The sequence below is a fragment of the Hypomesus nipponensis genome, chromosome 11 (assembly GCF_054491055.1).
Source record: "Hypomesus nipponensis isolate SF chromosome 11, ASM5449105v1, whole genome shotgun sequence".
Lineage (NCBI taxonomy): Eukaryota > Metazoa > Chordata > Actinopteri > Osmeriformes > Osmeridae > Hypomesus > Hypomesus nipponensis.
Genome location: NC_140371.1, coordinates 6,104,785 through 6,128,616, shown reverse-complemented (window position 1 = coordinate 6,128,616; position 23,832 = coordinate 6,104,785). Strand labels below are relative to the sequence as shown.

The 23,832-nt window shown below is 42.4% G+C and overlaps 1 protein-coding gene across 2 annotated transcripts; it reads left to right on the top strand.

Annotated features, from left to right (window-relative positions):
• The first annotated feature begins 517 nt into the window (after positions 1 to 517).
• On the top strand, positions 518 to 23,665 carry gclc (glutamate-cysteine ligase, catalytic subunit). 2 transcript variants are annotated; one of them, XM_084709650.1, is made up of 17 exons: positions 518 to 662; positions 769 to 1,503; positions 2,736 to 2,848; positions 3,413 to 3,595; positions 3,731 to 3,844; positions 4,111 to 4,169; positions 4,329 to 4,465; positions 4,668 to 4,742; positions 10,129 to 10,245; positions 17,231 to 17,369; positions 17,477 to 17,589; positions 21,463 to 21,555; positions 21,800 to 21,904; positions 22,096 to 22,177; positions 22,278 to 22,384; positions 22,570 to 22,690; positions 22,882 to 23,665. In XM_084709650.1, the coding sequence occupies exons 2-17, from the start codon at positions 1,270 to 1,272 to the stop codon at positions 23,061 to 23,063; spliced, it is 1,974 nt and encodes a 657-aa protein (XP_084565776.1). In that variant the 5' UTR covers positions 518 to 662; positions 769 to 1,269; the 3' UTR covers positions 23,064 to 23,665. The 2 variants fall into 2 exon arrangements, with proteins under 2 accessions (XP_084565776.1, XP_084565777.1); XM_084709651.1 differs by having other exon boundaries at positions 519 to 662; positions 769 to 914.
• The last annotated feature ends 167 nt before the right edge of the window (positions 23,666 to 23,832 follow it).

Below are 23,832 nucleotides of genomic sequence, written 5' to 3'. Positions count from 1 at the left end.
TTACGGAACGATTCGGTGATTGAGAGGAAATAGAAAAGATCTGTGTTAAAATATTTTGATTATTGACTCGAATTTGTATCACAAGACAGTTACCCTAGATATGACTCAGCAGTATTTCCTTTCATTCCAGAGACAATTAGTGATAACAGAGCCTGCTTAGGGACATTCTCTGGTGATAATCCTCCAACCCACGTTTGCCATGACGTGGACACACCTTGGTGACAGCCTTGAAATGACAATGACAAACGAAAAAAGTCGTATCGTAGCCTAATGATGATGTAATGTAAGGATGAAAATTATGAATAAATACTATTTAACCGAGAGTGAGGTCATGCCGGGAAATATCAAACTGAGGCTTGAACGTATCGACCGAGCGATAGTAGGCTATTTATTCATAATTTTCTCTACGTCATGCTTATGTGTCATAATGCCCCATGCGACGGCAAATACAGAGCACGATTTTCACGACATTAGGCCTACATTACATCATTACACGACTTTTTTCGTTTGTCATTGTCATTTCAAGGCTGTCACCAAGGTGTGTCCACGTCATGGCAAACGTGGGTTGGAGGATTATCACCAGAGAATGTCCCTAAGCAGGCTCTGTTATCACTAACAATTGTCACTGGAATGAAAGGAAATACTGCTGAGTCATATCTAGGGTAACTGTCTTGTGATACAAATTCGAGTCAATAATCAAAATATTTTAACACTGTTCTTTCCTATTTGCTCTCAATCACTGAATTGTTCCGTAAATATGTCTTTCAGAAAAATAACTCGTTACAACAAATTCATTTAGAAGATTCGGACCGTCAGCAAACGCTATCATTGATGGGCAGTCACGTGTGTTCGTTCAACGTGAAGAGTGGAGAAGGACCATTTAAGCAGACAGGAGTCCGTAACGGCGCATTTGAGTAGGTTATTTGAGAATAGAGAACAACATACTTCTTTATTGTCCATCAAGAAAGGCAGTCCATTATGTAGACACATATAATATATCCAACTGTATGTGCAATTGGGGAAGTCTGCTAGAAGAAACCACCTTACCGTAACCTCTGTCTTGGAACATTTTACCATTACGTTTTTAGTAGCTTGTTAGCCTGATATAACAAGATATGTGCGAAGGCCTTCTTGATAGCTGGCGAACGTTAGCTGACAGAGCGGTAACTTACGGTGTACTACTAAACCATAACTAGAGCAATTTTTATTTGGACCATATTTAAGCGACAGAAAGTACATTGGTAAACTTGGCTGGCTAGCCAAACGTGCATGCTAGTTGTGTATGCGGAACTAGCGAGTTACAGTCAAGTCAGGAAGAACGCGGTTGTCCATCTCTACCACACCGGTTGTACTATGGGCTTGCTGTCACAAGGGTCGCCGTTGAACTGGGAAGAAACAAAAAAGTATGCAGACTATGTCAGGAAACATGGTATTATTCAGTTCCTCAACATCTACAACAAGGTGAAAGAACGGCAGAAGGATGTGTTGAAATGGGGCGATGAGGTAAGGAAAGGTTTGTCATAACTTGACTAGCGAACTAAATAGTGCCACAGTAGTCAAGCGCTAGTTAGCTGACAAGCTAACTGACCTTCGCTAGTAGTATAGTTTTACATTGAAAACCCTGTTGTATGTCTGCATGATTTTAACACAGGTGTGATGATGAAACAGTCAAGGTGCATTACATTGTCATTGGCAAGTCATATACTTTGCAGGTGCATGCAACGTTTGTGGTGCAGGCAAAACGTTTCACTTTTTTAGTGAAGCTAACTCTAACTAGCTACAACCACTAGGCTGTAGGCATGTTTTTGAGTAATGCCTTGCAATACGGTATATTACTGTACTCTAAAACGGTTGTACCCTTTGAATAAACCAGTCTCTGGCATTTCTTTTTTAAATAATATAACGGATAGCTAGCTATCATTGTGAGATATGGACTGAGGGGCTCGACTTATTTGTCGAGTAAATGTATGGTTTTAAAAAGTAGTCTGATTCAATAGTGAAATTTGTTCTACTTCCCGCAGTGACCTACATGTGACTGCCGTTTTTTTTAAAGACAATTTGTATGAGAAACTGGCTACTGGGATATAACTTAGTAAATGTCAGCATGTTCCACTAGTATATGTACTCTTTGCTGTTTGCATCAATACAGACGACTAGGAACTTTCTGACATGGTTCCATACCAGTCTTTATTTCATGCATGCTGGTCCTAAAACTTTAGTGTGCCTCAGCGTGACCACAAGCCGGCTTTGATTTCAAACGATGTGGAATGTTGTTGTTATAGAGTAATCCTGCTAGCAGACAGGGGATTTACTGGGTGTCAGAGTCAAGGAAACATAATCGATGAATTGGAATAGATGTGAGGGTTTCCCAATCCTATCTTGGAAATAGGCTCTGGGTCTGCTGAGTTTGGACACAATTGAACATGGCATTATGGCCGTGGCATTTGTAGACTTGGAGCCATTCTGGTCTAGTGAACATAAATGAGGAAATATGCCTATGGTTGATAGCCTAACATTGCCATTTGTGTGTTGATTGTTTAAATGCCCATGGCCACTTCATTCCACTGAAAGTAAATATGTCAGGGAAATGTTGTCTCATGCAGTCCTTTATATTAAATAACCTATAGGATAATAAACTATTATAAGGCTGGTAAAGGACATGAATGAAACTATTGCGATCTTGATCATTCTTGTGGTTTAATGATAACCGTAAAAGCCAGTTTGTGTTCTTCTAGGTGGAATACATGCTGATTGAAATAGACGAAAAGAATGAAAAGGTTCGTCTTGTGCTGAATGGTGGAGAGGTTTTGGAAACGCTTCAGGAAAGAGGTGAAAACAGTAACCCCAAGTAAGTAAGCTTGAAATGGACAGTTCTTTGCCAATCTCCCAGATTCGTTAAGAAGCTCTTAACGCTTAGAGCTTCTTAAGAACGTTCTAAGAGCGTTCTAACGAATCTGGGAAACCCGGCCCTTATCTTTCCAGAGGTGTTAATTCCCAAACAACCAGTTAAAACTCGATCAGAGTTTACGTCTGCGTAGTGTAAATGTTTTTGTACAAGCCCATGAGTATGATGCGTGCAGCCAATGACGTCGACCAAAAATGTGTGGAGCCAACTTCACTCAGGGAAAATGCCAGTGGCACAGGGGAATAGTGAAGCCATAGCATTCCTCATTACTGCCTCTCAGTTGCACATATACTGAAGGCCTTGCCCTGAAGCACAAATGTACTCCACATATCACAGAGGCAAGCTCACATGAGATAAAGGAAAACAAAACAAAAATCCGGTTTACTTTATTTGAATGAACAATCACTGGAAAATGTATAACAAAGAATGCAGGACCTTTGACTCCCAGGTGACTTCTGTAATAGACGGTTGTGTCTGAAAAGTCCTGTGTTTGGTTTCTTTCTGAAGCCATCCCACCCTATGGAGGCCAGAATATGGCAGCTACATGATTGAAGGGACTCCAGGACAGCCGTATGGAGGGACTATGTCAGAGTTCAACACAGTGGAGGACAACATGGGGAAAAGGAGGAGGGAAGCCTTGTCAGTCCTCAATGAGAATGAAACACTCTGTACCATCACATCATTCCCAAGGTAGCCTATTCACTTCCTGGTTTTGCAGTCACACTGGGGGCGGATGCATCATGGGCCAAGCTACCTTTGTGTTGCTTTCGAAGGAATCACTACATTTGAACAATAATTGATCTCTAACTATAAACTGTTTTTTAGGTTAGGATGTCCAGGGTTCACCCAACCAGAGTACTGCCCTACACCTGTTGAAAAAGGAGTGTCAAAGTCATTGTTCTTCCCAGATGAAGCCATAAACCGACACCCAAGATTTAGGTAGGCTTGTGTTCATGTTGCATTTACCGATAAGGCCACGATTATTTTTCCTTTTCAAGTGAATTATGAATATAGATCCTATTCTGCATAAAATTCACGTTAGGTCTAATGGCAAGTACATTGCCATTAGACCTAAGTAGGTTGTCATAATGCCTGAGCAGACTAGTAAAAATGGTTTTGACATATTCTGTTGTCCTGTCATTTAGTTTTTTTTGCATTAGACATTATTTGTAACATTTGTATTTCTTGTAACAATGTCCTTTCAGCACCTTGACCCGGAACATTCGTCATAGAAGAGGGGAAAAAGTGGTTATCAATGTACCAAGTAAGTTTAGAGATGTTTATGTGTTTAATGCCAATCCAATTTATAAATATTTACACTGACTGAAGAAAAAATCAAATAAATCCTTTGACTAGTCATTGTCATTTCACAATCAGAACTGCAACATTCAGCTGTTTTCCCTCTCTCCGTTTACCTGCCAAGTCTTCAAAGACAAGAGCACTCTGTCTCCTTTTGTGGAGAAGTTCCTCGAGGATGACGGGGAGGCAGCTAGGGCATCTCTCCCTGATCACATCTACATGGACGCCATGGGCTTTGGGATGGGCAACTGTTGCCTTCAGGTACATGCGACACAACATCCCCATGACACATTATTGTGTATGTTAACTGCATGGTGTGGTAAGGAACAGTTGTTGGTTTGTAGATGATTATATAATCAATCAATCATTTATTTTTGTCAGGTCCCCAAAGTTACGTACTGGTTTTGCACACCTAATAAGTAATATGTAAATGTACTTTAACCTTTTTATGGTGTTTTCACAGGTAACATTCCAAGCTTGCAGCATTGATGAGGCTCGGTACCTTTATGACCAACTAGCAACATTCTGCCCTATTGTGGTAAGGCCCATTTTGTGCATAGGTGTGTAATTGTCATTACATCCAATACAAACATAACAACCAATACAAACAGAAGTTAATTTTCACACACTATTAATATTGCACTATTACTATGTCACTTTGGATAAAAACTAGGGATCAGGGAAAACAACCATACAGTTCAGTATCACAATTATTTCCACCTACAATATTTTTATTGTCATGTTGACGGCAACGCCTTCAGTCTTCATAACAAACTGCATATTTGCTGTCCTCATGTTCGTTTCAAACGAGAAATCATGGTGTGCAATGAAGCTAGAGAAAACATCCTGCACCTACACAGTTCACATCCAAAGTCTGGAGACACTGTCTTTCATACTTTTAAAAGGGAAACCAGAGCTAGACATGTCTAAAGATGTATGCAAGCTCTGTCAGGCAAAATGAAGGCATTGTGGACAGTGGCGGAACCAGACTTTTATATATGGGGTGGCCAAGGGGTGGCCACGGATACTTCAGGGGGTCCACAGACCAAGACTGAAAATGTGTGTGGAACTTTAGCCTGGCATCTAAGCATTATTCATATGATTGCTGATTAGAAGTAGAAATTACAATTCACTTTAGCCTAAGTTCTTCAGTGTGGCCTACTATGGTCCACTAGGGTTACTTTAATCAATTTCTACATTTACTATGAATAGACTATGTCCACATCTGAATTGCAACTCATTTCTTTCTTACACACGCTGTACTCACAAACTGGAGAGACTTTTGTCCGTCTGTTTTCATGAATATATAATCTGTGTCTAACCAGGTTAGAGGTTGACCCTTTGATGAATCTTTTACATTAAAACATAACTATTAGTGTATACTCACACAAAAAAATGCCACAGCCATCAAAACAAGAAAACTCATGAATCAACAACCAACATTTTAAAGTGAGGCTTAATTGGAAAAAAACATTTGTGTAGGCTTTCATGTGTGGCCTACAAACACAAGCTAAACTTGGCATGTGACTGACTGCCTAGTATGCTCTGACCTGGTGCCTGTAGCCTCGGGGAGGGGTCTGCTCTGAGGTCTTGTGGTGGTGCAAGGACTGGGGTCTATTTCCATCTGATCCCGTTTGCTCAGCTTTTTGAAGAAGTCTGCTATCTCACCCTTTTAATGTTTGAAGTGAACCCTAAGCAAAAACAACATGTAGGCCTACACATCCAATTACCCACATTTGAGTCCAATCTCAATCTTGAACATCCCCATTATTATCTTCAATCAACTACCAACATTTAAGTTACTAGATCATCATATTGCCAATATGCATCTTTTTCTATGGCTCTGCGGCTCTGCAACTCAACTTTCATAACATTTTGTTCAGGAAGCCTCAACCCCAATCCTAAACCTCAAAATGATAACAGTAATATGATGCTCTTGTCTTCCGTCGCTGGCGTTGTATCAGACGCTGGCGTAGTGATTTGTGACTGACTGGTGAACAGTGGAAATATCCTCAATTAAAAAAAATGTGCTGCCAGATGTCCAAATAAACGCTTCTTTTAACAAGATAAATTAAATGTCAATCAGCATCCAATTGCCAGGGATAGCAAATTACATTTTGGGTTGGCACCTGGGGTGGCCAGTCCGATATATCAGGGGGGTCCAGTGCCACCCCTCTGGCTCCGCGACTGATTGTGGAAATACTACAAATGTTTGCTGTCATATAACACAACACATCCAGTGTTTCCCGACAGGACAGAAACAAAACATGCAGCAGCAGCAACAAGCTGGACTCAGGTTCTAATAAACTTCACAGTAGCTCTACACACTAGGAAGTCTGTTGCTCATTAGCTGCGACCAGTAGCTCTATAGGTCATTCTGAGGGTCAGTCCACACAAATTTGTGTGCGTGTACATGGTCGCAGATATCGTGAATTTGCGCTTGTTTCATCTGAAAGCAGAATAACAAACATAACAGCAAATCAAATATGCAGGTGCCTCGTAGATTTCCTTTACTCACCAGCCAATCTTTTTGAGTGGCTTTCACCACAAGCCATTTGGCCGGTAAACATAAAAATTGATTTTGCACCCTGCAATTAATGCACATAAAGTTCACTTAAAGGCACAACTGTTAAATTATTGTGGGGTTTGTTACAGGAGCTCAATGCAATAGTAATGCAATGCAAAGCTTACTGCACTTGAATGTCCTCTGTGACAATTTCTTTTTAAAGTTTACTGATCAACCCTTTGGCAGTTTTTGCCTTTACAAGTAGACCACTCAATGAATTAATCGCTTTTTATTAGGGCTGTCCCCGACTAAGATTTTATTTGGTCAACCAAAACTCGACTGAAAATCGAATAATCTAAATTTGAAACGTTTTAATTTTTTTCTATAAATGTCACAATGTTTTTTAGCAAACCATTTTGTGTGATGTTTTACCTCACTGTTTTAAGAGCTAATCTGAAAAAAATAAATACACAACTAGAAAATTTACAAACATTTTCCCGATCTGACTCAATGTAGAGCTAGCTGCTGGACATTCCAGATTCAGCCACTATAAAATTAGCTATTACTAATAATAAGCCTTGTGTAGTCCTGTTATCGAATGCCGATTATAATAAAAAATGCCTGAGTGTTTGCATGCATTAGCAAAGTTGGCCAATATACGGTTTTCAAGTGGTACATCATATTCAACGTCAAACTATGAAATATACACTGTTGTTAGCAGAGTGTGCACAAATAAAAACTAAAATATAATACATAATTATTGATACAAATAAACAAGACTTATTTGTTTATTATTATTACAAATGTCATTACATAAACAAACACTGCACAGTAGTTAAACACTGCGTCCGCTTTGCGATTGTGCCATTGTGATTTAATGAGTAATGTAATTTTTCTGATTGTGTCCGAAGAAATCAGTGCAACACACTTTGCCAAAGGTGTGGGCATTGTCGATATGGGCTTGAGATATGAAATACAATTCTTCCATCTAGGGGTCGACCGATTATCGGCGCTGTTATTAAGCTTTTTTTATGGATAGCGGTGTCGGTCATTTTCAAAACCGATTTGCCGATAAAATATGTAGGGGGTTAAATATTGTCCAAACAATTCCCCTATGGTTTAAAGGAAGATGGGAAACTGTACAGTGTATTCGCATGAACCAAATAATGCCAATACCAATAGAATTCCATAAAGAAATAATTTACTTCAAATACAAAAATATGTTGCATAACATCAGTTAATGAAGTAGTGGTGCTGTGAGATCCATATTTAATATCTTGTATGACTTCCATGAGCTTGAAGGACTGCATCCATGCGGTTCGACAATGATTCATACAATTTATTGCTGAAGTCATCAGGAATAGCAAAGAAAGCAGTCTTGCATGCCTCCCAGAGTTCATCAAGATTCCTTGGTTGCGTCTTCCATGCTTCCTCTTTCATTCTACCCCAGACATGCTCAATGATGTTCATGTCAGGTGACTGGGCTGGCCAGTCCTGGAGCACCTTGATCTTCTTCGCCTTGAGGAACTTTGATGTAGAGATGGAAGTATGCGATGGAGCACCATCCTGCTGCAAAATCTGACCCCTTTTATGGTTGGCAATGTAAGAGGTAGCGAACACTTCTTGATATTTTAGGCTATTGATATTGCCTTCCACCCTGCAAATCTCTCGCACACCCCCATACTGGATGTAACCCCAGACCATGATTTTTCCGCCACCAAACTTCAGTTTTTTGGGGTGAATCTCGGATCCATGCGCGCTCCAGTAGGTCTCCTGCAATATTTGCGGCGGGGGTGATGTAATTCCACCGAAGATTCATCTGAGAAATCCACCTTCTGCCACTTTTCCAGCGTCCATCCTTTTAGCAGGCTGTGGGCCTTGGCAAATGCCACACGTTTTTCAATTGCCTTTTGTTTAGTGCTGGTTTCTGAGCACTGATTCGACCATGGAGGCCATTTCGAGACAGAATTCTACAAACTGTCCTGGTTGACACGGGGACTTGAGGTGACCAGGCCTGGTGGAGCTCTGCTGCAGTGAAAAAGGGTCTGTCCTTGGATTTTCGGTCTGCCGTACTAGGCTTGTCAAAAACATCTCCAGTCTCTTCAAATCTTTTTCTCATTCTTTGTACTTGGCGCTGAGACACATTGAAGGTGTTAGCCACCTCAGTAGTGGATCTGGTCTTCAGACTCTTGATAATCAACACTTTGGTCTCAGAGTGAATCTGAGGCATGTTGTCAGAGGTCAAGTTGCAGTTTATGTGAAGGTCTGTTGTGCTGGGGTTCTTTTTATACACACCCACTAATGGATTGATCAATTATTGATAACAGGTGAGGCTGTAATCTAGGATTGGGTGCATCATATGACAAGGCAACAAGACTTTTGACTTGCCAAAATCTGACCTTTCTTTGATCATTAAATGATCAATCTTTCTTCAGTGAAGCAAATTTATTTTAGTATATTAAACATAATTTGGGAGGGTTTTAGCTTTCATATGAGCCATTTCTAAAACCAATTGATTAATTAAAAGTGAGGTTATAAATAGTTGTTTCTACAAAATGGATAAGTGACAAGACTTTTGTCAGGGACTGTATATGTGTGTGTGTGTGTATATGTGTGTATATATATATATATATATATATATATATATATATATATATATATATATATATATATATATATATATATATATATATATATATATATATATATATATATATATATATATATATGCATATGCATATGCATATACTGATATGCATTTTTCAGGACCGATACCGATTATTACAGATCAAGTAGACCGATAACCTATACATATATATATATATACATATATATATATATATATATATATATATATATATATATAATCGGCATCGGTCCCGAAAAATGCATATCAGTCGATCCCCTACTTCCATCCAGTTGTTATTAAATGTACATACATTTCATTTTTTTGCTGGTGCACCTCCCATTTTTACCAGTGATACTTGATTCAACTTGCATCTACTACCTGCGCAGATATCAACTGCGAATCTGGGTAGGTTGCCAGGTTGAGGTCACAAATGTGTTGAAATTTGTATGATGTTGACTGTGTGAGTAAGGCAACTGGACATCCTTGGAATAATATATTGATTCACATAACGATGTTTGGGCCATACAAATTACTGGAGTTTCCCTGGAGCAGGTATGTTTTTATGATCCAGGGGGAAAGACAGGCAATCATTAATCTCCAATATTGACTGAATTGCAGTACACACACTATTGCAATACATATTGTATGCTGTCAATTATTGCAGTAATATTGTATCAGGAGGTCCCTACTGATTCCCAGCACAAATAAAATTGTCTGCTAAATTAATGAAATGTAAATGTAAATTATGTTTTTTCAAGTTTAAAAAGCCAGCTCTGTCTTTGTCTCCAGATGGCCCTAAGTGCTGCGTCACCCTTCTACAGGGGGTATGTGTCAGACATAGACTGTCGCTGGGGAGTTATTTCTGCCTCGGTGGACGACCGGACGCAGGAGGAGAGAGGCCTGGAGGTGAGACCAGTAATGTAATGCAGAGTAAAAGAAAGTGCAGCAAAAAAAATTGTTATGTTGAAAGGTTTCTGAATACATAAACTGAAGTTACTTTCAAGTGTTTGTTTATGGTTTTAGTCAGTAATACAGCAATTCAAATTTTTCTATCAAATTATTTCCAGGGATGTTGCTAAACTTTTTTTCTGGGGCACGTGCCCCAGTAAAAATCAATACTTGCAAAATCAACGCAGTTTAACGAAAAACACAAACTAATGGGTGCCCGTAGGGCTGGGCAATATATAACAAATTTAAATGATAAAAAACACGATTTTTTGATGTTTTTCTCCATTAGAAAACAACAAAAACAATTTAAATAGAACAGCTGTTGTTACAAAGTACAAAATGTGTATTGCAAATTTAAGCAGTTGCCATAACATGGTACTTGCAACTTGACAAAATGGACCTCACATGGAACAATTCATGCAGAGGTCCTTATGTGACAGGACAAAAAGAGAGCAAAAGAGAGTGCCTGTGCAATTTTCAGTTTGTGTGTGTATGTGAACACAGAGGAGCCAGACGGTGATCTTAAAACACAAGCAACACAAGGATAAAAAAAAAAAAAATGCTATTCACAATATTTTCAAATTTTACATTGTCGTCAAAATTATTGCGATATTATCGCTAATATTTGATATATCGCCCAGCCCTAGGTGCCCGCAGAATTCCATGTCCGCGCACTCTTCTGTGCTTGCTATAATAACCATTGAAGCGCACACACAAAAGTCCAAGTGTCGGCAGGCGACTCAGAATTGAGGTAGGCTAAGAAAACATGCATTTGCCGTCGTCGTCGTCATCTACCGCTTGTCCGGGGATCGGGTCGCGGGGGCAACGACCTAAGCAGGGAGGCCCAGGCTTCCCTCTCCCTGGCCACTTCCACCACTTCTTCCTGGGGGACCCCGAGGCGTTCCCAGGCCAGCCGAGTGACATAGTCCCTCCAGCGTGTCCTGGGTCTTCCCCGGGGCCTCTTCCCAGTGGGACGTGCCCGGAACACCTCACCAGGGAGGCGTCCAGGAGGCATCCTAATCAGATGCCCGAGCCACCTCAGCTGGCTCCTCTCGACGCGGAGGAGCAGCGGTTCTACTCTGAGCCCCTCCCGGATGACCGAGCTTCTCACCCTATCTCTAAGGGAGAGCCCGGACACCCTGCGGAGAAAGCTAATTTCGGCCGCTTGTATTCGCGATCTCGTTCTTTCGGTCACTACCCATAGTTCGTGACCATAGGTGAGGGTAGGAACGTACATCGACTGGTAAATAGAGAGCTTCGACTTTCGATTCAGCTCCTTCTTCACCACGACGGACCGATGCAGAGCCCGCATCACTGCGGACGCCGCACCGATCCGCCTGTCGACCTCGCGCTCCATTCTTCCCTCACTCGTGAACAAGACCCCGAGATACTTGAACTCCTCCACTTGGTTCAGGATCTCCTCCCCGACCCGGAGATGGCACTCCACCCTTTTCCGGTCGATAACCATGGCCTCAGATTTGGAGGTGCTGATTCGCATCCCAGCCGCTTCACATTCGGTTGCGAACCGCTCCAGTGAGAGCTGAAGGTCACGGCCCGATGAAGCCAACAGGACCACATCATCTGCAAAAAGCAGCGACCCGATCCTGAGGTCACCAAACCGGACCCCCTCAACACCCTGGCTGCGCCTAGAAATCCTGTCCATATAGGTAATGAACAGAATCGGTGACATAGGGCAGCCCTGGCGGATTCCAACCCTCACCGGAAACAAGTTCGACTTACTACCGGCAATGCGGACCAAACTCTGGCACCGGTGGTACAGGGACCGGACAGCCCCGATCAGGGAATCCGGTACCCCGTACTCTCGGAGCACCCCCCACATGAGGGAGGGGCACCCACCCCCCGAGGGACACGGTCGAACGCCTTTTCCAAATCCACAAAACATGTGTAGACTGGTTGGGCGAACTCCCATGTACCCTCCAGGACTCCGCGGAGGGTATAGAGCTGGTCCACTGTTCCACGGCAAGGACGAAAACCACATTGCTCCTCCTGAATCCGAGGTTCGACAATCCGGCGGACCCTCCTCTCCAGGACCCCTGAATAGACTTTCCCAGGGAGGCTGAGGAGTGTGATCCCCCTAAAGTTGGAGCACACCCTCCGGTCCCCCTTTTAAAGAGGGGAACCACCACCCCGGTCTGCCAGTCCAGAGGCACTGTCCCCGATGTCCACGCGATGTTGCAGAGTCGTGTCAACCAAGACAGCCCTACAACATCCAGAGCCTTAAGGAACTCCGGGCGGACCTCGTCCACCCCAGGGGCCCTGCCACCGCGGAGCTTTTCAACCACCTCGGCGACCTCGGCCCCAGAGATAGAAGGGCCCCCCCCGATGTCCCCAGACTCTGCCTCCACGTTGGAAAGCGTGTTGGTGGAATTAAGGAGGTCTTCAAAGTATTCCTTCCACCGATCCAGGACGTCCCCCGTCGAAGTCAGCAGCGCACCGTCCCCACCGTATACAGTGTTAACAAAGCACTGCTTCCCCCTCCTGAGTCGCCGGATGGTGGTCCAGAACCTTTTTGAAGCCGTTCGGAAGTCATTCTCCATGGCCTCGCCGAACTCCTCCCATGCCCGGGTTTTTGCCTCCGCGACCGCCAGAGCCGCGTTCCGCTTGGCCTGCCGGTACACATCAGCTGCCTCAGGAGTCCTACCAGCCAATAAAGCCCGATAGGCCTCCTTCTTCAGCTTGACGGCATCCCTCACCTCCGGAGTCCACCACCGGGTCCGAGGGTTACCGCCGCGACATGCACCGACCGCCTTGCGGCCGCAGCTCCGGTCAGCCGCTTCAACAATGGAGGCCCGGAACATGGCCCATTCGGACTCAATGTCCCCGGCCCCCCCCCGAGACATGATCGAAGCTCTCCCGGAGGTGGGAGTTGAAGCTCCTTCTGACAGAGGGTTCCGCCAGCCGTTCCCAGCAGACCCTCACATTACGTTTGGGCCTGCCAGGCCTGACCGGCGTCCTCCCCCACCATCGGAGCCAACTCACCACCAGGTGGTGATCAGTTGACAGCTCCGCCCCTCTCCTCACCCTAGTGTCCAAGACATGCGGCCTCAAGTCCGACGACACGACTACGAAGTCGATCATCGAACTGAGACCTTGGGTGTCCTGGTGCCAGGTGCACATATGGACACCCTTATGCTTGAACATGGTGTTCGTTATGGACAAGCCGTGTTTAGCACAGAAGTCCAACAACAGAACACCACTCGGGTTCAGATCGGGGGGAACGTTCCTCCCAATCACGCCCCTCCAGGTCTCACTGTCATTGCCCACATGAGCATTGAAGTCCCCCAGGAGGACGAGGGAATCCCCGGGAGGAGCGCTTTCCAGCACCCCCTCCAGAGACTCCAAAAAGGGTGGGTACTCTGAGCTGCCGTTTGGTGCATAAGCACAAACAACAGTGAGGACCCGTCCCCCCACCCGAAGGCGGAGGGAGGCTACCCTCTCATCCACCGGGGTGAACCCCAATGTACAGGCACCGAACCGAGGGGAAACAAGTATTCCCACCCCAGCTCGACGCCTCTCACCAAGGGCAACTCCAAAGTGGAAGAGAGTCCAGCCCCTCTCAAGGAGACTGGTTCCGGAGCCCGTGCTGTGCGTCGAGGCGAGGCCGACTATATCTAGCCGGAAAGTCTCTACCTCGCGCACCAGCTCAGGCTCCTTTCCCGCCAGCGAGGTGACGTTCCACGTCCCTAAAGCTAGCTTCTGCAGCCGAGGATCGGACCGCCAAGGCCCCCGCCTTCGGCCGCCGCCCGTCTCACACTGCACCCGACCCCCATGACCCCTCCTGCGGATGGTGAGCCCACTGGAAGAGGGTCCCACGTTGTCTCTTCGGGCTGTGCCCGACCGGGCCCCATGGGAAAAGGCCCGGCCACCAGGCGCTCGCCATCGAGCCCCACCCCCGGGCCTGGCTCCGGGGGGGGCCCCGGTGTCCCGCTTCCGGGCAGGGGCAACTGAGAACCATTGTTGTGTTTCTTCATGGTTGGTTTTTTGAGCCACGCTTTGTCTGGTCTTTCACCTGGAACCTGTTTGCCTTGGGAGACCCTACCAGGGGCATAAAGCCCCCGACAACATAGCTTCCAGGATCACTAGGACACGCAAACCCCTCCACCGCGGTAAGGTGGTGACTCATGGAGGGGCTATATATTTGATATATCGCCCAGCCCTAGGTGCCCGCAGAATTCCATGTCCGCGCACTCTTCTGTGCTTGCTATAATAACCATTGAAGCGCACACACAAAAGTCCAAGTGTCGGCAGGCGACTCAGAATTGAGGTAGGCTAAGAAAACATGCATTTGCGCTTAAGTTATTGTGAATGTATTTTTGCACGCTAGGGGTGGGCGGTATACTGGTATGAATGCGAATACCGGTAATGCATTGTGCCATGATATGGATTTTGCCATATCATGGATATCACAATATATTAATAAGTGTTTCTGTTTGGTATAAAATATAAGTCAAGTGATACTGCCTAGTGGGCTCGTTCAAATTTGTATCTTTTACAAGAAACACATGCAGCATGGACGCTGCACGCTGCACGCATTGTGCCAGCCATTGAAAGTCAACAAACAAGCTAGCGCAACTCCAGAGGAAGCAAACATTCATATGAGTAAACATCTTTTGTTGGCAAGTGTAAGCAAGCGTTAACGATGTCTGAAAATAACGCCAGTGGGGTTGATTTGCTGGACAAAGAAGAATTGGTTATCCAAGTTATCCAACATCGAACAACAAACAGTAGCCTACTCTGTAAGTTTTGTCATCAAATTGTGCTAGTCAAAGGTGGAAACACTAGCAATCTCTTTCACCACCTGAAAGCCATGCATGTGTGCGAAAATGAATCTACCAGATTGTGTAGATCCAATCCAATGCCAGGTTGGTTAGAATTGTGAAATGTATGTTTATTTTAGGCCAACAGAATCAAGTATTCAGCCATGTAATAATTGTTTATAGTTAGAGCTAAGTCTGAAAATATTTAACAGTATTTTTGCGATCCCATAAACGTAGGCTACTGTTGAACGCGTAGGCTACTGATAAGTCGATCTTCCGTGGCAATTAAACGCTGCAAAATTTAACTAATGTAACAGTGACACACCGGAGTTACCCAATACAAATCTGTCCGAGTGCGGTAGATTAGCCGCTGCTGTGAGGATTGCATTGTCATTATATTTTTAGAATAACTAATATATCGTGATAAATACCAATACCGTCAGTGCTTATGAATTCTACGGTGATAAACATTTTAGGCCATACCGCCCAGCCCTTATGCGCTCGCATTAACTATGGATGTCACTACCAAAGCTGATATCAAACTGGCATCCCTGAACTGTAGGGACCTGTGCCCCAGTAGAGCTTTATGTCTAGCAAAGCGCCTGATTATTTATTTAAAGGGGGGATTGACTGCGTTTGTTGGGTATTTCACACTGTTCCTTAAGGTCTCCGAATAGGGTATGTAACATTGGTTGGGTTGAAAATGGCCCGGGTGCTGTTCTATGCCCACTGATAGATCCTCTGAAATGTTCCTGGGAAAAAACACTAGTTTTTCTCCTTTTATGGTATGCTCATTAATATTTAGATAAGCTGCGCGCTGATTGGTTGGTTTTCAACGAGTGAAGCAAAAACGCAACACGGCCAACAGCAGCACTCACTAAAACACCAAAGGTGGAGACTTGAAATAAAAACGCGCAAATAAATCTATTATGTCTACACAACACTGTTTTCAACAGATTGACTACATATCATTTGAAATGATAACATTACTTGTTTCCGCTTCTGCTGTTGAAGCAAACTGGATTGACTTGGGTAGGACGTTAGGCTTAGCAACCAAACCATAATGTGATTCAACTCGGCTTCAGTTAGCTAGCTCTAGATATCTTGCTGAAAAATAACCTGACAAAGATCTGGACAAACATGCATCTTTAATTGTAGATTTATATGACACAGGTTATTTATTTGAATGAAACACAGTCAGGAACATGAAACAACGTTAGCCCCATTGCCAATAAACTAGGCTAAATTATCACACATTCGAACTATGCTCTTGGGTTAAACTAGTTTACATGCCTACTACAGACTAGGTGTTACTAGTAACAGTTACTAGCAATGCTAACGTATCCTGTATCTAGCACCTGCCTTTCTCCAGTTCTTTCAAATATATTATCTAGACAGGCGTTAGCAATAAGCCAGACTGCTGTTCGTTTTCTGGCTATTACGTTAGCATTGCTAATAACTGTTAGCACAACATCATACTGTCCTTACAGGTTGCGGTTGCAATGAGCATACAGTCGGAACAGCACCTCTTTCCAGGTTCAGCCTGCTAGCAAATCCTGCTTGAAATTGTCCAAGGTTGTCAAAACTGTCTCTGGTGAAATGTTCAGAGCAAATGAATGATTGAGTGTCGAACTTTGCCGATCTTCTCATAGACAACAGCAGCCATGCCTGTCGAATGTTTCGCTCCTTGGGAAGACTGTGAGTGTTAGCCTTCCCTGTACAGCCTGGAACACAGCATTTACGACCGTGGTCCATTTTCAATAGCCTTGTTATAATTCAAAACGTTCTTCTTTGTAATTCCTTATAAGTAGCCTACACAGAGCAGCGCGCAGCTAAACTAGTATCGGAGATAGACGCTACCTCGGGCTGGTCTGGTTGTATATTTTGGGGCGTGACAAAGATACAGACTAGAGCCAAGAAGGGCGGTCCCCCGTCCTACGTCACACTGGTGGCTTTGTTGAAAAGCTAGTGTTTTACAGCCAAATGTTTTCTTTTTTAGATTTGCATAGGAAAGAGGTGTCAATGGACTTTGATATTCACTGTATGTTCATTTTACCCACCAAATTGTTGTTATTCAACTATGACAAGGTAAAATCGGTTTTGCAATCGCCCCTTTAACATATTTTGCATCTGGAAAGGTCTAAACATATTATTTCTCTTTTCAGCCTTTGAAGAACAACAAATATAGGATCTTGAAATCAAGATATGATTCAATCGACAGCTACCTCTCCAGCTGTGGTGAAAAGTACAATGACATAGATCTTACCATAGATGAGGAGATCAATAAACAGCTTCTAGACGCAGGTAACGCCATCACAGTCACCAAGATTGTATTGGTAAGACAAAAGTCTGTATTGGACAAATGTTTGTATTTATGAAGTGAGTCATGTCAAGTTTTTTTTTTTTTTTAGGGATTGACAAATTGCTGGCACAACACATCGCCCACCTTTTCATCCGGGACCCACTGTCACTCTTCCAGGAAAAGATTAATCTGGATGATGAAAACGAGTCTGAACACTTTGAGGTACAGCTCAAGTAGCAACCGTTTCAACCCGATATCTCGATGTAACTAGGGCTGTCCCCGACTTAGATTTTCTTTGGTCGACCAAGACTCGACTAAAACGTCTGAAAATCGACTAATCGAAATTTGAAACACTTTTTTTTTCTTTCTTTCACCAAAAAAGGGTGACGCAATGGCTGCTGGACATTGCAGATTCAGCCGCTAATAGCCTACTAATAATAAGACTCGTATCACCAGTCCTGTTGTAACCGAATGCCGATGGTATTTAGTATCTCTTACTACAAATAAAAAATATAGTTTGTTTAACATGCAAATCATCAGATTGCGCTTATCACTGCCTGAACTTACAGCATGCAAACTTGCAAAGAAGCTGTTGTCTTGGCCGGAGAAGATAATGTCAAGTGATTTGGATCTTATAATAGGCTTATTCATTTTTCAACCCAGCGCGTTAGCATGAGCGAAGTAGGGCTAGGCCAACTTACGTTTTTCAGGTGGTAGGCTACATCATATTCAACGTCAAACTACGAAAAATAAACCGTTGTTGGCAGAGTTTGCATTCAACGTTTATTGAGTCACCCGGTACTTTGTAAATGTACTTAAATGAAATGCTGCCATACCACAGATTTCTTTGCCATTTTGACTAATAACACAGACAAAGTAGGCTATGGCAGAGTTTGTAGTTCTGCAGCCGATTGTGCCCGTGCCGTGTGCATAAGACCAAACCAAAACAAAGCACATATTAACGAAAGGGGAAATAGTAACACCTTTTCTTTTAAATTATATATTTTTAGAGTTGCTTTATTTGTCTTAAATAATTTAATCTACAATTTCTGTAGAACATTTAGTTAATTCAGCAATGATGACACAAGCGGGAATCAGATCTCACACTGCCATACGGCAGCTCGACTAAGATTTAGATTTTAGTCGAGCTGCCGTATGGCAGTGTGAGATCTGATGACCAAGAGCATATCGACCAGAAAATCAACTAGTCGACAGAGTTGGGACAGCCCTAGTCGTAACACAAACATGATGGACTCGGCCAACTTGACATGCCAATTGGATGAAACTACTGCAGTGCCCATGATACATATTTCTGACTATGACTGGTTGCTAGTTCTCTTAGTTAAACAGACAGACTAACAAATAGCTGAAGAACCTTGTCAGTTAGCAACTACTATGGTTAGCTGGCTGTATAACATTATCTGGGTAGCTAGCTAGCTACTGGCTGAAAGCCAGCTAACATGTAGTGTTGCACGATATACCATACCGAAGTACTGGCTTTTCAGGAACGTTTGGCGAACACATTAATATAAATTAAATATAAATGCTATGGCTGTCATGCAATTAAAATATTTAATCGCATTATTTCATATAGTTAATCGCGATTAATTAAATTAAATGTATTCAATTGATTTAATCTGTTCAAATTTTACCCCAATAAAATATTTATTTGTCAAATAACATTAAAAGGGTGTACTTAACTTCATATAACTAGAGGATAACAAGAGGAAATTGTGAGGGAGTTTTATTCACTCACACATAGGCTGTATATATTGAACATACACATTGTTATATATTTAGGAAATGTGATCTGAAATGTAACATTGTCAAGTGTTGTCTACCATATATTACCGGATCAAACCCTGCTGCTCTACGCTGTTGCTGCTAGCGCTCCTGCTGCTAGCTCTGTGCTTTGCTTGCATGTGATATTCTTGGATGGAAGCGGTGAAAACTTACAATCTAAAAGCCCTCTCTCCATCATTCACCTACCGTCGGCAGTTGAAGTCATGTGACGACAGGTGCATACCTGTCAACACTTCTGTTTTCTCCAGGAGTCTCCCGTATTTCACACCCATCTCCCGCCCCCCTCCCGTTTTGTAATTTCTCCCGTGAAACGCCCGTAATTTGTATGGCCAAACCTCAATATTCACATCAATATATTTATTTAATGTTGTCCAGTTGCCAGATCTTGTTTGAAATGCATCCTACTCACATAATACATATCATACAATTTTCAACCCATTTGTGACCGCAACCAGAGTCCGTCTATATTAGACATTCTCTGCCGCAACCTACGACCCAGTTGCGCTGTTGATATCTGCGCAGGCAGGCGGGAGAATTTTAATACAGAATCACTTGTAGGAATGGCAAAAGTCTCAGGTAGTGCTACGGCAAAAAAAAAAAATATATATATATAGCTGCAAATTTAACAGTACATGGACGGAGGAATTTAATCAATCTTATCAGCAAGCTGCATCGACAATTGCCACGCCCTCTGCAAAGTGTGTCACGCCGATTTTACTATCGCACACTGGGGAAAAAATTGTTAGGCAGGCAGGCACAGTCAGTCGCGCTGCTGAGGCCATGGGCGGCGCTAGGGACGGGCTAGCAGGTGCTTCAGCACCCCCAAGAAAGACAAAAGCACCCCGATAGCACCCCCTAAATTATTACTAGTATAATAGTATTCAGGCCCGGAGTGGCCGAGAATGGGGAGAATTCCCCGTGGGCCGCTCTGCCCGCTCATAAATTTGGCCTGTAGATTACCTGCTTTCTCTTTGTTTTTTCACACATCAAATAAAACGATGTGTTAAGTTTGTTAAGTTACTGTGTGACTGATAAGTAAGCTAATAGGCTACACTAGGTTTTAATCTAAATAAGCTCATGATCAGACCGTGCAAGTGTCGTTTTCAGTTTTCGCACATGCTCTCTTTCTCAAACACAAGTGCGTGTACGTTGTTTTCTGGAGACAACATTAAAGGCCCCGCCCTAGAATGCTCCAAATTGAACGATTAGAACTTTCAGAGAACGTTGACCAGAACGTTATGGTGCGACAGGGCCTTTAACCGTCATTTATTGTTGTGGAGGGAGTTAGCAGGATTAAGCTGATGTGAAAATAAAAAAATGGATGGGAAAAAGATGCCAGGAGGAACTGGAAAAGCCAGGTAAAAAGAAAGATCTGTCACTTTATAAATCAAGGTTTCTGCAAGGGTGGGAAAAACGTGGTTTCTCAAAAGCCATGAATCTTTCAGGTAAAAATGTGGGTTGTAATTTTCGCAAAATATAACCATATGAGTCCAATGTAATACATAAACCTATGCACGCTCGCATTAATGTGAAATTCCGATTTCAGCTCACATAAAAACCGAGGTTTGGGGTAAGCCCAGAATGTTCAATGTATGGCTCTTCGTCAGGCATCCTGGTGGGGATGGGCTGGTTTTGGCCATTAAACTCCCGGGCTGAAAATGGGTCCCACTCTGGACCATATAATTGCGCAGTTCCCCCTGTCAATTATCTAGCACCCCCTTAGCACCTGCATTAAAAATTCTATGGCACACAGGCGATTTTGAGCTATGTAACTATGGGACGGACGGACGGATGCAGACACCGTGTTACCGAGTGAACTGAAAATGGCAATGTTGATTGCCAAAATGGTCAGAAAGATGGTACAAAAATGGTACAAAAATGTACCAGAAAAAAGTAAGTAAAATAACATGGCACAATTTTACAATAAAAAGAAAACAACATGAATAAGTCCCATTATTAATACCATATCATAATTTGTATACATTGACGGAGTGGGGATGTAAGGGTAGCAAAAGTGAGATCAATTTGTTGACCAACAGCCTTTGACCACTAATTTGCGACTGGAGAAAACAACATAAAAATGACGGCAACATGTTTATATACCTGAAGGCCTGTTTTTTTTTGTTGAACGTGAGCAGCTCGTCCAAACAATGTCATATGTGGCACTGCATTCAGCAAGATACCTACAGATTTGAAACAAAAATGGTGACAGACCGAGATTCTTGGAATTATAATAAAATCTGTGGAATTGTTGGTTTCTAACTGATACCCGACTTTTCATCTTCCTTGTAGAGCCTCCAGTCAACTAATTGGCAGACTATGAGGTTCAAACCACCCCCTCCGAACTCAGACATTGGCTGGAGGGTGGAATTTCGCCCTATGGAGGTAGTTATACCAACACCTTCTTTTAAGTATATATGACATATGAGTTTTTGTATTAAATAAATTGTATTTATTGTGTGTCTAAGAGCATCAAAAATCAATTATGTTTAAATGTGTATAGCTGGGAAAGAATTGTACTAACTGTTCTGATATAGTTGATTATTTTCACTAAAACACTACCTATTTTACAAGATTGTTTTAATCCGTTGTCAGTGTCCATAATGATTATAATTTATTTATGTTCCAGGTTCAACTAACTGATTTTGAGAACTCTGCCTATGTTGTCTTCGTGGTTCTGCTCACCAGGGTTATCCTGTCCTATAAGCTGGATTTCCTCATCCCCTTATCAAAGGTGGGCTGTCATTATAGTACAAATGTACTGAACCTCCTTAAATTGATTTGTACAAAATACATGGTTTCAGTCTTGTAATAAAAGTTTTCAGAGACATGAAACTGTTGAATTGATAAATCCATATGATATATAGGAGTTGTAGATTAAGTTCAGTTGTAGTTAGATTTAGGCCATTTTCCGTTGTGACTTAGGTTGACGAGAACATGAAAGTTGCTCAGAAGAGGAATGCAGTCAAAGAGGGCATGTTCTACTTCCGGAAGGATATTTTTAAAGGTGAAACTTTTTCTCGATTAAAGTTCACATACATTTTTTGGAACTGTCTAGATTTGCGTTGTGAAGCACTAGTTGAGATATCATATGTGCATGTTTACAGGATGCAACCCAGTGGATGGTTCCTCTGCAGCCCAGAATGGCCTGGATATAGATACCGATGGGGAGATGTACACTCTGATGAGCATCGACACCATTATCAATGGAAAGGTACGCACCAGTGCTCATGTTCATATTTCCACTCTACTTGAACATTCAGATGTCATACGATTGGCGGTCAGGTAGAATAACAAAGGCTTTTTATGTAGGGAAATTTATGAAAACGTTTTTATTCATTAAGTAAACTAAAAAATTGAAATAGAAAATGTACAAATTTGTTATTATTCACTCGTTAGGAAGGAGTATTTCAGGGACTGATCCCCATCCTGAACTGCTATCTAGAGAACATGGAGGTGGATGTTGACACCAGATGCACCATCCTTAACTACCTGAAGTTAATCAAGAAACGTGCCTCAGGTACTGGCTTGTCATTTGCTGCTTCTGCCATTATAAAGACAAGGCAAATGGGTATACAGTCTCCATTCACACATGGAGTCGAAAAGGTGGAATATGATAGCAATAATCTGCACCAATAACCTGTGTATTTGGCTTTATCCACATATTTTCAACATAATTATCACTAATATAAATATTTGCTTATGGTATAGGTGAACTGATGACGATGGCGAAGTGGATGCGGGAGTTTGTTGCTCAACACCCTCAGTATAAGCAGGACAGCGTCATCACTGACAAGATCAACTTCGACTTTATTCGGAAGTGTGACAGGATTGCAAAAGGGGAAGAGAAGTGCCCAGAACTCATAGGAGAACCGGTCAATCGGGGCAAATAATGGTGCAGACTCTGATTTGAGTGAATGTGTTACCATAAATTTAAAAGCATGTGAAGAAAGACCAAATATGTGGCTGGACAATGAAGTGGTCCAAAAAGTTTTAAGAGATCTAGAGTTGCATGTGTGCATTGTAATGGTCAAGTGGGTCTGTATTGAAGTTGTATATACTGTATCAGATTTTTACAATTCAAAAATTATTTTAATAGATTGAAAGATGCAAACAGGTATGTAATAGTAATAAAATGTGTGTTTTTTTTCTTAGTCAGTGTCAAAGACAACAATAATATTTTATGGTTGAGATTATCTAAATGTAGTTAAGAGTTGTACATTAGGTGTGATTTTTATCATGTGGTTTGTAAATAGTGCACTTCCACTAAACCAAACTTTAATAAAGGGGTTATTTCTTTGGCAGATTTTGTGGGACATCTGCATTTTGTCAGATTATTTTTGCCTTTTAAAAGAGAGATGCTTGTTGATTATTTTTTTTGTTATTTGCTGTGCTAATAATGTATTAGAACCTAGAGTAGGATAGTGTTGAAGTGCTGACGCAAGTGAACATTTTGCTCGGAATGTGTCTCTTCGAATAAATGTGTGTACAGAAACTTCCCTTCGCCCGTGTTTCATTGAATAGTCTAATTATTAGGATTCAGACAAATCTTGAGTTGTTTGTTTCTGTATCGCATATTTTCTCTCCACCAGAGGGTGCGAGGGTTGTCTTTGAGTTCTATCGTGCATCAGTTTTCACTTCTGAGTTCATAACTGTAGGCAA